Source organism: Barbus barbus, assembly GCF_936440315.1.
Source record: "Barbus barbus genome assembly, chromosome: 30".
Taxonomy (NCBI): domain Eukaryota; kingdom Metazoa; phylum Chordata; class Actinopteri; order Cypriniformes; family Cyprinidae; genus Barbus; species Barbus barbus.
In genome coordinates this window covers 22,795,531-22,810,105 of record NC_136758.1, presented here as the reverse complement: position 1 = coordinate 22,810,105, position 14,575 = coordinate 22,795,531, and the positions used below count along the sequence as shown (strand labels likewise).

Here is a 14,575-nt window from a genome sequence, read left to right as displayed (position 1 = left end):
AACTCTGTCCACCTTTTATCTTAATGTGAAAACATAAGTAATGCCAACATTAAAATGTCAACATTAAATCCCTTGACTGACTTTTGTACGAATATTAAGGCGATATAAGAATATAAAAATATTTGCAAGGTGAATTTTGACTTTAAATCTAGACTATAACTACAACAGCTCACTGCTACAGCTTATTTGCATAAAAACATGACCGGACCTCAAGAAATGTAAACAAATTGAGGTTATCAACATTCACATCAAAGAGCAAGAGTTCTTGTGATTCTGAAATGTGAGAATATTGTGTTTACCATGAAAATAACCTAAAATTTTGTCCGAAATTAATAAAAAATGTGTCTAAATTTATCCAAATTTGTTATAGAATTACCATTTTGAAGTCTGAAAGTGCCAGAAATGAAATCAGCATCCTCTAAAACCACTCACATATTGTAGAAATTCGCCATACAGTGCAAAATATGTGGCCAAAATGGACGATTAAGCTAATAATGCTAATTATGCTAATTATCCAAATTGCTCAACATATGCAAATTAGCATCCGGCAGTTTCTGTATGCTGGGGACCCATACTTCACATTTCTGCAATAAAACTTTGGTGTACTCAACATTTCCGGGTTCATAATGGGGCTCTATGGGCTGGCTACTAGACTATACTACTCGACCCCATGATTGTCCACACTGACTAGACAGAAAATAGTATGTTTTAAAAAGTTCACCCATATGTCTGCTTAGTGACAACAGAGCTACTAATCGTAGCTTGTACATTTGACTTGCTTGTGTTTATGATGATCGCTGTGGCCCTAACTCACGGCACGTGTCTCTTTTCTCGCAGTTCTGTTGGGTGGACAGCACAGTCCTCTGCGGCGTTCGGTGTCTCTGACCCCTCCGATGAGCGGCGGATCTAACCAGCCTCTGGGGCACGGATGGCTCTCCCAGGAGGACCTGCGTCCCCGCGGGCCGGCCCCCGATCACGCCCCTATCTCTCCTCAGAGCAGCGTGGCGTCCTCGGGCAGCGGCGGCAGCGAGCACCTGGAGGAACACGCCGCTGTCCGAAGTACATTCCATGAGGAGGGCAGTGGGATGAGGGGTGAGCCACAGAAGCGTTTATGTAGACTGTTTTTTACGACAAGTAAACAACTAATTAATTGGTCTAATTAGTCATGATGAGCCCAGGGCTTTAAGAACTAGGTCACTTACAAGAAAAATGATCCTGCATTGCTCTTCATCTGGAACAATGTGTTGTCCCTCTCAGATGTGCCGGCGTGGCTGAAGAGTCTCCGTCTCCATAAGTACGCTGGACTCTTCTCCACCATGACCTATGATGAGATGATGTCGCTGACGGAGCAGCAGCTGGAAGCTCAGGTTGCTGATTTAATACGTTTCATTGCTAGGCTGCAAAAATGACTTTCTTACTCAATAGTTTTGTCTTGCATTCCAGTATAAATAATTAAACATATGTAAAATAAGATACATTTACTTTAAGATATTTTTACAAGCTAGTGTAAGATAATAAGTCTTGTATTTAGAGAAATCAATTAAAAAATTTGAAGCTTTTGTGATTAAAACATACATTTATATATTGTAATACATTTATATTTCTCACCCCGTTGACACCCCATTTTTAATCAGTTCGAAAAGACATATTAGCCAAAAATTAAGAATTTGTTCCCATGACTTATTCATTTGTTTCCTCATTTTAGGTAAATTGTAGCTATGATTGAATTGAATTAAAACAAGGAAACTAATTAGTAAATCATGGCAGAGATTGAATGAAAACGAGAGTATGAATTAATAAAACATAGGTAGGTAACACACTAGGTAACACTTTATTTTACACTGTCCTTGTTGCAGGTTACATGTACTTACTATTATAACAACAATAAATTATGCATAAGTAATTTCATGCCAAGTAGATGTAGTTAATTAATATTACTCGGTACTTAAATATATAATTACACTGTAACAAGGACACCTTAAAGTGTAACCATAATTATTAATTTGCTCACTCGTTTTAGTTAAATCATTTTGTTCATGGCAAAGCTCAGTCAAAAATACTGATCAAGAAAATCAGTTTTGCAGATCTCCAGTGTAAAAATGATTAAAGGGAGGTTCTAGCATGTACAAGATACAGACATGCTCATGTGAGAGTACGAGCCAATCAAAAGACTCAATTATTTAATGACTCTTCTAGCTATTTGTTTGCTGCAAGGGTTGGAAATCAATGGCCTCATTGGAAAAGTTCATTTTATGGCAATTTGTGTGTTTTTATGTGTGAAATGTGGCTATTATTGTGTGGGAATCATATATATTGTCTCCATCATGTATGTACATTTATAGATTTTTACATTTTATATATTGTAGCAGCTTTGCATATTATGAGATCTGTTGTTATGTCATATAGCATGTACCTATATTTTTCTCTGATATAGCAAGTCACCAAAGGGGCACGACACAAGATCATCATCAGTATTCAGAAGCTGAAAGACAGACAAAACCTGCTGCGTTGTTTGGAGAAGGTCAGAGCCTCGCAATTTATTTCAACCCATAGTCTTTATTTTTGTGAACAGTCCTATTAAACTTTACATTTGCAGTCATTCATACTGTGGATAATTTTTTCCACTGTTTCAGATTTGGGTTTGAACCTTCAACCTTTCAGTTTCCAGCCTCTGAAGCCCAAACCTTTGCCATTATCATTTTCACATGCAATTTGTATGTGTTCATTATTAAATGTCATCTAATTAATTCAAGGACACAATATTTGAAACAACAAGAGACATGAGCCGGATGTCTAATTACAGAGCAACCTTTTCATCAAGCTTTCCATCTCGATGCATTTGTAGCATCAGAAATCAGACACCTCCTCCTGATAGTTGGATCCATTTAAAGTTTTAATGTCCCGCATGTGTCGGCCCTGTTAAGAGTCGCACCGTGCGACGGGGAAACAAACATGCTCGTATTTTTGGTAGACCTTTATTTTGTCCTCACATGCCATTTTCCACCTCATTACATGTCTTAAATATCCCGACACCTGACAGTTGCCCGTATTGAATTTATGGAAGCGTCCAAAATAATGCTGCACCGCAACCTTGAATATAACAGCTACACTCGCATCCATTCGTCATCTCTCTCTCTTTCAGGACATTTTGGAGGGAGGGAATCTACGTGCTCCTTTGCAGGAGCTCCACCAGATCATCCAGACGCCCATTAAAGCCTGCAGCACAGAGGAGTCTTCACAGCGCCACCTGCTGAGCGCAGAGGGGAAGAGCAGCATCGCCAGTTCCCACCTGGGCGGAGGCGAGACGGAGGGCAGCTCCACGGTCATAGCCGAGGGAGACATCCCCGCTCAGTTCACTCGCGTCATGGGCAAAGGTTCATACGTAGTTCTTTCCATCAAATAAGAATCATTTGAGGCTTTTAGCAATGTTTAGGTCACAAATTTCCATTTACGGACAGAAAAATGGGTCAGAAGATGTCAAACAGAGATTATGTTATTTACTTCCCTCAGCTCTTTGCTGAGTTTTCCATAACTATGAGGCATTGTGTAAGAAGTTGTTTTTTATAAATACTGTATGTGACTTTAACTCTTTCTTTCTGTTTTTGTGACAGTTTGCACACAGCTCCTTGTCTCCGGGTCGGATGAGGAGAACATTAGTTCCTACCTACAGCTCATTGATAAGTGCCTAATCCATGAGGTGAGTGTTCATCAACTTGAAGTATCCTTTAATCATTTCTTAATACATGAAAGATTCTTGGTCTTTTTGTGAAAAAATCATCCGCTTTTTATAATTCCCATTGGATACAATCATGTCCTTATTTATTGAATATCCTGTTCCACTCAGAAACGTGTCAAATAATGGAAGTAAAATGGTTAGTGAACCAGTGTTGTTATTGTTAAACAAAACTAAAACTATTTTAAATCATTTTTCGGTAATTAAAGTAAAGCTGAAATAACTTCAACGAAAATTAGAAATGTTGCCTTGGCAGCCAACTGTCACAAGTTTAAGTCGAAACATTAAAATGACTAAAACTGAAGCATAAATAAAAATAAAATAAAGCTAAATGGAAATATTAAAAATGAAAGCACAAGAAAATAATAATAACAATAACTGATCATATAAAAATAAATTATAATTGAAAATATGAATAAATACTATAAAATTATATATATATATATATAATAATATATTTACCATCTTCTCATCAGGAAGACTCCACATTTTTAAGAGTGTCTCTGAGAAATTAGACTTAAATTCACTAAACATTCATTTGATTTTGTAGCATCTAACAAATGCCTTAAACATTACAAAAAGTGTTTTAGTTTCTCATGTGAGACTGTTGAGGTCAGCAGATGGCGAGCGTACAGTTCCCTTTTCTGGTTTGTATTATCCTTATTATTGAAACTTCTGAACAAATTACACACTAAATTTAAGAATAAGCAGACATAGTCCCATTAGACACTGTTCTTGAGTTCTGGATCAGTTATGAGGTGTGAAGTATGTTGAGCTGGAATGGAAATCCTGAGTCTCTCAATGCTCTGATGTCTCCCACCTCTCACAGGTCTTCACAGAGACACAGAAGAAGAGGTTGTTGTCTTGGAAGCAGCAGGTGCAGGTGCAGTTCCGGTCAATTTCACGGAAAACTCTCCTGGACCTAACAGGACAGAGAAGAAGGTAAAGTGGATTTTGGAGCTCGTGGTTAGAACCAAAGCACAATTTAACCTTGTTCTGTTTAGATTCTGTAGAGGTTCCCATGATGAGGATATGATGCTATAAATGTAATTCCAAAATTACGTAATATTTTTTAACACGTTGCTCTGCTTTTAAACCCTTGTGTCGATATTATTGAAGAGTTAACCCTCTGTTTTATCTAAAAATGCACATTCACTTTTAAAAAAATCCATTGTTGTCCATTAGATTATATTTGTGGTTAGTTTGACATCAACCAAAACATGTTGAAAACATGCATTAAAAATACAATAAAAATGGTGCTTCTACATCTATCAGAGAATTTTAGCTTGTCAAAATCTGGTGCATTTATTGATGTTTAAATGCCTACCTGAGACACTATGGAGGACTTTTGAAAAAAAGTATGGACTTGATATGAACATTTCTTGTAAATAGTAATATTCTTCAAATTATTATATGACATTCTGGAGTACTTGATTTTGACTGGCCAGTATTGGTACTTTTTGTGAAGACCAGAAATCTATCACTCTATAGTCTTTTCACCTAAAAAATAATTTAGTCAATTTAATGTGGTAGTTAGATGTGCATTAGGTGGTATAATGTGCAGTCAGATAATCATTATTTCAAAATAAATTGCTATTGTAAAAATGATATGTGACTGTACATTATTCTTCACATATTTCTAAATGATTGAGTAAAATTCAGTGGAAGTTATTCACTATGACAGCTGTCGTCTGATTAGCAGAGCAGTGTTTCCTGACAAAACCAGGTTTGTTGCTCAAGCTTTACCGAATTACGTCATGCAGTGGACTGAGAACAGACATTAGCCAAGGGTCTTTTTGAGGTTTACTCTGTCAGATACGTTGATTGGTTTAGGGCAGAATTATTGCCATCTGTGTTTTTATTTATTGGACTAATACTTTAATGATGATCAAAAACCACAGACAACACAGATGTGTTTAGGACCATGAGTCACGCTTTGCCGTCACTCCCTACTGGATTACATCACGGCCCGAAAATAGAGCATATGATACTCAACAGGAATCTCCTATTTTATAGCACAGTATGAGGCATGATGCACTTCTACATCAGTGGTTCTCAAACTTTTTAACTTTAATGTCCCCCATTGTGAAAGTCAATAGAAAAAGGCCCTCCTACTGTTAGGGTTATGTTTGGTTGTTGTCCTAGTTTTCATTGTGATTTCAGTTGGCCTGTGACCTAGTTTCCTGATTATGTCATTTTGTTCACCTGTGTCTTGTTAATTCACTCATTAGTCCATCGTTTGAGTTAGGACATATTGCCCTGCCTTTCCTCAGTTTCTTTGTCCTGTCTACGTTGTGTAAAGAGGTTGTGTTCTCTTATTTTTCAATGTGGATTTCTCTGTTCATTTGACTATCTGCCTCTTTCGAGCTTCTTCCCCCGGCAACCCGTGACACCTACACAGACTCTCATTTTTTTACTGCTGCCAAAATCATACCAAAAATATGAGTTTGTTCTCAGCTTTTTAATAGATACTAGGGCTGTCAAGTCTTTTTTTTTTTAAGAAAACATAATATGAGTAAATTTCTTTGAAAGGAATACACCGTGTGTGTGTGTGTGTGTATTAATTATTTGGGATGCATTATATTATGTAAGGCATTAATAAATATATATATATATTTATATATATATATCTCACACTATATAATAATCATGTATAAAAATTATGTAATTCTGCATATATATTATGCTGTATTATATTTTAATATATAAATAATACTTTTTTTATTTATATAATATATTAATAATAATACATTTGATAAAAATGTTTGAAGTTGCTTTCTCTTTCTGTAATAGCATCTGAGTGGTATTTTTTGACACTGTCTTCTTTTTTTTTCATTTCAGCAGTCGTTACGGTCAGTCCAACTCCCTCCCAACCACAGGATGCGTAGGCAGTGGCGTTCCCACCCGGAGGAACCTGCGCCAGTATCAGATGAGGAGTTTGCCTGGTGTCAGACCCATCCTTTTGGGTACCACCGGCCTGTTCGGACCAACCCCCCGAAGCGGCAGCAGCACCCCTACCGGCCTGAAACAGGGAAGACAGGTCTGTCATTTCTCATGATGGCTTTCAACAACACCCAACCCGAAGCCTAAATGACTCTATTACCACTTCAAAATGAAGGGAGCTCTAGTTTTTGAAGTGGATGGAGCTGGAGGCAATTTACAGCATTACAGAAATCCTACATCACTGTTGAATGGAACAACTGAGGATAGGGTTTTGGAAGCACAGTGATAACCTGGCATTCTTGCGTGTCTGCTCAAACATTTTTCTAGGCACTCTTACAATGGGAGGAAGTTCCAACTGCCTCCCTGGTTCAGAGTCTGTGGATGGTGGGGTTAGGTGCGCGAAACAGCCGATGAGTCATATGTGGGGAGAAGTGCGACTGGAGGGAGGAGAGAGAGAGGGGAGGGGAGAGAAGAAGAGGAGAGAAAGAAAGAGAGAGTGAGAGAGAGAGAGGGAGCTAGTCAGAGGCAGTGAGAACAGTGCACAGGCATTTCCTGTTTTTCCCTGCTCCTCTGTACGGGAGGGCCAGGAAAGGGGGAGAGGGAGTCAAATGAAGGGAGTGAGAGAGAGAGTGAATGAAAGTCGGATATGCAGATTAGAAGAATTTAACAGATTATCAGATCACTACATGAATGGATGAATCGTACTAAATGATCAGTTACATGTTCGAGTGATACATCACCCTAAAAAAAACAAAAAACATCAATTGAAAATATTGCCCCGGCACAAATTTCTCATTACCATAAGGCAAAGTAAATGTATGTGTATGACATTTTAAAAATAAAAAAAATTGTATTACAGTAATAAATCACTTGCACAGTTACACAAATAATTAAATTTATGCATATAAAGTAAAAAAAAAAAATTTTGTATTACAAATAATGAGAATAATGGCAATTATGTAAACTGAAGCAAATTACAGTAAATATTCTTAATTGTCATAAAGATAATGTTACAGTAGCAAAAAGAACCCCATAATGGTACAAAAATATAATAAAATTATATTTAATGTAAAAATATCAAAATAAAATAAAATTTAAAATCTAATTTTATGGTGAAATGTGACATGGACGTTTTAGTTAGATTAATTTGTATATAGAAGAGTTTTGTAGAAGAAAAGTCATACGTTTAACACTGAATGAATGAGAAAGGATGTGTTTTCATTACTAGTCATTTAATGTTTAGAACAATACAAGGCTTCATAATCAGGTGAAACTGTTTTCCATGTATTATCCATTAGTTTAATGAACATGAGCACAGATTGTAGTATGATGTTATTGTAATTTGGCTGACGTGTGTGTTTTTGTGGTAGGGTTTGTGGTTTGCCAATCCAGGGGGCAGTAACAGCATGCCCAGCCGCACCCACAGCTCCGTTCAGAGGACTCGATCGCTACCCGTCCACACCAACCCACACACCATGGCCATGTTCCAGCAAACAGGTAAGAGACAAGAACTCAAACACTCTGATCATGTGTAACTCACAGTCTGCTCAGGCAAAGCAGAAGTACCATCATCTCTGACACAAACCCCCCAGATGACTTAAGAGGCAACAGTTTGAAAAAAATTCCTTACGATTAAGGTCGGAGCTTGGTGGTAAAAATGCTTGTTAATGACTTTAAACTTTGTCTCTTCAATTGGACAGTGTTTATTTATTTATTTATTTATTGCGGTGCATGAAAATCAGTAATAAATGTTTGAGTGTGCAGTTCATTGTGCTGCATTAAAAAATATTTGTAAATGCACATTTTTTTCCTAAACTAGACTTTTGTACTAACCACCATATAAAAACATATTTCCCTTTAAACCGTCTTTGAATAGAAAATGTCATAAAAAACAATAAAAGATATATTTTTGATAGACCTATGTGGATGTCTGAAGTGTGAGGACAGCTTTTCCTGATTATTTTGCATTATAAAGATTTTAAAATAAAACACTAATGAAGCTTAGAAAATGACTTTTGTCAAAAAACCAAAAAAAAAACAAAATATGTCTTAGTGGTCAGACAGACATTTTTCTGACTTGAAAGAGTGTCATACATTTAAAGCAAATCTTTTCCGGCTTCTCTGTTCTGCGTGCTCCACTGACACACATTCAGAGCAGACAGATGTTCCTCTCTGTCTGTGGCTCCACTCTGAATGCAGCTGAAACTCACTGAGAGGCTGTGCACAAGAGTGTGTACAGTGTTTTTGTGTGCTAGGTTGCATGTTACAATGACTTTCTTTGTGCAGCATGCCTGCCACTTTCTTCTCCGACTCGTTGCCCCTTGTGTTCTCATTGCCACCCATCCGAATGTGTTCACATTAATGCCTTGATTAATTCAACGGCAACAAAGAGGGAGCACTGTGAGAGTGAGACTTGATGGGCCTTACAGGATTTGCTGCTTAAGAATAGCGGGTTGTCTGGTCCATCCAGCCCGTGGTTGCCTAACTCAGCCCTTCCTTCCCACAAGGGATTTTCAAAGGCCCGTTTGCTGTTGACTCAGCTAAAGACGAGCACAGTAAGGGCGGGCCCAGCCCGAGCAGCGCTGCAGGAGCCTTGAACAGTCAGACTCTGCCCCATTGAGACTGAAGCTACTCTTTAGAACAGAGCTCACACTGTAGGCCAGTGTACTAACTACTGAGGGATCTATGTTCACAATCGGTTCAGTGCAATTTGCTAGAATAATGGCTGTGAATTTTGAAAATTGAGGTCGCAATTTTGAACTAATTGTAGTATATTGACTAGGATGTGAATGAGACACTCTGAGAGGTTTGAAATTAATCTTTGTTTGCCTTTTTCTCTTGCTGGTCAAGGTCTGAGTGGGTTAATGGTCAAAAGAGGATGAAATTAAATTTATAAGGTCTGGGCTAGTAATTGTTAAGGTTAATGGTTTAAACCAAGCAAGGGTGATCTGTATCTATTTTGCTTCTGAGAAAAACACCTGATTGCTCCAAGGGAATGCCTCATTTAAAGTAATAGACACCAAAAAATTAAAATTTACATTCAATTTAATTTAGGCCATCCAAGATGAAGATGCGTTTGTTTGTTCTTCTGAACAGATTTAGAGAAATTTAGCATTACATCACCAATGGATCCTTTGCAGTGAATGGGTGCCGTCAATAAAAGGTCTTAATGATGGATTTGTTTTTCACACACACACACGGCTTTAGCTTCACAAGACATGAATTGATGTGTTGGAGGGGTGTGGATTATTTGTGGATTATTGTGATGTTTTTATCAGCTGTTTGGGCTCTCATTCCGCCGGCACCCATTCACTGCCATTGGTGAGAAAGTGATGTAATGCTACATTTCTCCAAATCTGTTCCCATGAAGAAACAAACTCATCTACATCTTGGATGACCCGAGTGGGAGTAAAGTTTAAGCAAATTAAATTTTTTGGGGGAACGATCTGATAAAAAGATAGATCATAGATCCAGGTTCAAATCTGGCCTGCATTTTGTGCTGTTCCCATTTACAGATTTGCTGTTGTTATTTACATTTACATTTATTCATTTAGCTGACGCTTTTATCCAAAGCGACTTACAATTGCTATATATGTCAGAGGTCGCACGCCTCTGGAGCAACTAGGGGTTAAGTGTCTTGCTCAGGGACACATTGGTGTCTCACAGTGGATTCGAACCCGGGTCTATCACACCAAAGGCATGTGTCTTATCCACTGCGCCATCACCATCCCCGTTATCTACTGTTTCTGTGAGGCAACCACAAATAACCACTTTCTTTCTGTTTATTATATCAAGACATCAGTCAGTGTCATGTAGCCCTCACTTGGCTTGTTATGTGTTGTGTATAGTCATAGCTTGTTGAAGTTGACTCAGTTTGTTTGTCATTTTGCAGATTTACAAGTGCCTGTGACTGAGCCTGACATCAATAACCGTTTGGAGTCTCTGTGTCTCAGCATGACTGAACACGCTCTGGGAGGTATGTGTCCACTTCTTGCTCAGTTTATAAATACTGCACTTAAAAGATTAGTTCACCCAAAAATGAAAATGCCATCAACTTAAGTTTGGGGTCAGTAAGAATTTTTTTTTTTTTTTGAAGAAAATTAATACTTCTATTCAGGAGGGATGCATTAAGTTGGTCAAAAGTAACAGTAAAGACATTTATGGTACTTTCTATTCATCAAGAATTGCATAAAATTTTCCTCAAAAATACTAAGCAGCACAACTGTTTTAAACATTGATAATAATAAAAAATGTTTCTTGAGCAACGAATCAGCATATTAGAAATATTTCTGAAGGATAATGTGACACTGACGAATAGAGTAATGACTGCTGAAAATTCAGCTTTGCCCTCACAGGAATAAATTGCATTTTAATATTTCTTACAATAACCGCGACAGTTGTTTTAAACTGTAATATTTCACAATATTACAGTTTTATTTGTATCAAATAAATGCACCCTTGGCAAGCATAAGAAACTTCTTTCAAAAAATAATTCACATTATGTAAAGATATTAACATGTTGATCACTGAAAACAGAAACTGCTTGTCTAGTAGTAGTTAAGCAGTCTGTCACTGTTATATATAGATATTTACACATTTTAATATCTGAATATTCAGTACTCGTCTTTTGTACGAGCTGATGAATAAGGATGTTTTTAGGATTGCGTAATGTTTGTTTATCAATCTGTGCGGCAAACTCCTCTGATTTTATGCCCAATCCTTGAGAACGGAATTTGAGGAAATGGTTTGGATCTATGCTGACCATGGCAGGATCATGAAACCCCCACAGGACAGTTTTTGTTAGCAGCATCCCGTCTGATACTTGTTCAAAAGGTCAAAAAGCTTTTTGAAGTCCTTATCCTTTGAAAATGTTCAAGGGAAGACATTTTTTTCTTCTCCACAACATTTTAATTGAACTTTTTGGGGTGTTTCTGTGGTGGGAGCTTTCGACGACGCTTCAGACACAACAATCTTCAACAGAGAAAATATTGTGACTATCAGTTTCAGACCAAAAGGAGTGTTACTTTGTATCCACACGTCGCGGGATCAATGCAGTGAGCATTCCCATGTGAAGTGGGGGTTTTCTTTGCATAAAGAGTGTTTTTTATCTCAGGGCTGACACAGAGGCTTTTAGTGCAGTGGGCTCGGCGCTGGACAAGCACAGCTTTGTGTTGTGGGAGTGCAGGGAGACAGACAGGAGAGAGGCAGGCAGACAGGCTGAATCAGAGAGACGGGCAGAAGCAGTGGGCAGCTCTGCGGTGAGCTAAGGAATGCCCCGCTCACTCCACAGCTGCCAACAGAGCCCGTAGTGTTCTTATGGCAGCGTACCCCTAGACTTTCCCCCCTCGGGACCTCCACCTCCTCTGGTCAGCAGCCTGCCTGGGAGTTTTGTGTGCCCTCATTACGCAAAATGAGACAACTTGCTCTGTGAAACTGTGCGGTCGGGAAGTCCAATTCATTTTAAATGAACCAGAAGCAAAAAAAAAAAAAAAAATACACGATTCATTGAGTTTTTTTGAGTCACTCAGAGCCTTCCCAGAAGTCTTGAGCGATATTTTCTAGTAAGTTATCTAAGTTACACTACCATTCAAAAGCGTAGGGTCAGAAAATGTTGGTTTGTTTTGTTTTTGTTTTGAAAGAAATTCATACTTTTATTTAATGAATACTTTTTTCTAGAACTCGTTAAGTGCTTAATATTTTCTTTCTTTTTTTGTCTGAAAAATTAACACTTATTCAGCTGGGATAATTGCTTGATATTTTCATTTTAATATTTTAAATATTGTAAAGTTACAGTACTGTTCAAAGGTTTCAGCTCAGTACATATTTGTTTAAAGAAATTAATACATTTGTTCAGCAAGGGTGCATTAAATTGATAAAAAGTGACATAACTGTTTTCAATGGAAGCCCACTGAATAAAAAAAAGGTAATTGTGACTTTTTATCTAACAATTCTGACTTTTTTCTCAGAATTGCAGCTTCTAAAGTCAGAATTACGAGATATAAACTTGCAGTTGCGAGAAATAAAGTCCAATTCTGAGGAGAAAAAAGACTATGCTCTCAGAATTGCGAGTTTATATCTTACAATTCTGACTTGAACTTGCAATTCTGTGAAAAAAAAGTCATAAATGGCAATTTGTATCACAATTCTGACTTAAAAATTGCGTGATATAAACTTGCAGTTGCGAGAAAAAAACTGAAAGTCGCAGTTACCTTTTTTTTTTTTGTGTAGTGGCAGAAACAGGCTTCCATAGTTTTCAACATTGATAATAATAAGAAATGCTTATTAAGCACCAAATCAGCATATTAGAATTATTTCTGCAGGATCATGTGACACTGAAGATTGGAGTAATGATGCTGATAATTCAGCTTTGATATCACAGGAATAAATTGCATTTTAAAATATATTCAAATAGAAAACAGTTTTCCTAAATAGTACACACAAAAATAGTCTTAAATAGTTTCGCAATATTACTGTTCTCTTTTTGATCACATAAATCCAGCCTTGGTCAGCATAAGAGGCTTTAAAAAACGTTACAAATGTTACCGGCCCAAACTTTTGACAGTGGTGCACGTCTGAAAGAATAGATGACAAAATGTTCATTTTAGGGTGAAAGGTTCCCGAAGTGTTCCAGAGTTGCACTTGATCGTGTCGATGTCACGATGTCACTTGTTTCCATAGATGGTGTTGATCGAACTTCAACTATCTGAGAGAAGAAAAGAGAGAGAGCACAGGGAGACGGCGTGCCTGGCAGCAGGGTGAAAGGTCATCACGAGGTCACGAGACCCTCTGCCTGTATCACCTCCACCTGCCAATGCCAAATAGCCAATAGGAGAGGTGGGGCGTGGTCTACACAGTGCCATTCACCATATTCTGAAAGGCTTAACACAAGCAAGTTCTGTCACCATGACTACTTCAGCGTGTTTACATTCGAGTTTGGGAGAAAATCACATCTTCAACACTTCGTTAGAAGAACGCCGCAAAGGGTCTACGTGTCGACAGGCCATTAGAGGGGGTCCGTAATGCAACGGAGACAACTCAAAGCGTTGAGGTGGCTGTCTGGGACGTCACGAAATCCAAACCAACCAGCAGACGAAACCAGATCATGACGTAGTTGCAGATTGGATTTCTGTGCCTCTGTGCAGATGCTAAAAATATTACGTTATAGCATGTTTACACGTAATACTGTCAACAAAATCCGAAGTCATTTTTTTCAGGTGCGAGCGTTGTCAAAATCCGAGGACGGTGTACAGCTTTAGGTTCCTAAATGGCTTCTTAGTTTACAATTGTGTTTGTATGTACTGTTTTGTTGTTCTAGTTTTCGTTTGTGCCAGCAGGAAAGCTGATTTACAACACTACAATAACAGTCAGAGCTACGGATGGTACTCAGAAGAAAGAGAGGGAACGTGATAGCAGCGATGGGAAAGGAAACAGGAAGTGATGTCAGTGGAAGGGTCTGTAGAGGGAGCGAGGAATGTCGTACATGGATTCTGACGTGAGGGAGATCAGGAGGTCAGAGAAGTGGAATACAGGAGAAATGCCAGCAAATGCAAGTAGATGGAAAGGTTGAAGAAGAGCAGGTGAACATGGAGGTCAGAGGTGAGGTGCGCAGATCCAGACAGAATGTGCAGATATATATATATATATATATATATACATATAGTAATATTTAAAAAAATATTTATAATATTTTTTATATCTCCTATATTTTTCATTTGCATATCATTTTTGATATTTTATTTATATTTTAATCAATTTAATTAAAATATAAATAAAATATAAAAAATATATTTAAATGAAATTAAAATTAAATAAATTGAAAAAAAAAATTATATGTTAACTATTTTTAGTGGAGAATTTGTGGTAAACTTGGTAAAATGTGTTAGACCTTTTATTTGTATC

The 14,575-nt window shown here is 37.6% G+C and overlaps 1 protein-coding gene across 1 annotated transcript in view; it reads left to right on the top strand.

Moving 5' to 3' along the window:
• Positions 1 to 14,279, top strand: part of LOC306850568 (protein Smaug homolog 1-like) — a 39,834-nt gene extending 25,555 nt beyond the window's left edge. Inside the window, exons 4-13 of the mRNA XM_079386257.1 lie at positions 838 to 1,092; positions 1,258 to 1,367; positions 2,435 to 2,521; positions 3,143 to 3,374; positions 3,612 to 3,697; positions 4,563 to 4,675; positions 6,575 to 6,773; positions 8,047 to 8,173; positions 10,569 to 10,652; positions 13,355 to 14,279. Of these exons, the coding sequence (XP_079242383.1) occupies positions 838 to 1,092; positions 1,258 to 1,367; positions 2,435 to 2,521; positions 3,143 to 3,374; positions 3,612 to 3,697; positions 4,563 to 4,675; positions 6,575 to 6,773; positions 8,047 to 8,173; positions 10,569 to 10,652; positions 13,355 to 13,383 (1,322 nt within the window). The 3' untranslated portion in view covers positions 13,384 to 14,279. The remainder of the gene's footprint in view (positions 1 to 837; positions 1,093 to 1,257; positions 1,368 to 2,434; positions 2,522 to 3,142; positions 3,375 to 3,611; positions 3,698 to 4,562; positions 4,676 to 6,574; positions 6,774 to 8,046; positions 8,174 to 10,568; positions 10,653 to 13,354) is intronic.
• The last annotated feature ends 296 nt before the right edge of the window (positions 14,280 to 14,575 follow it).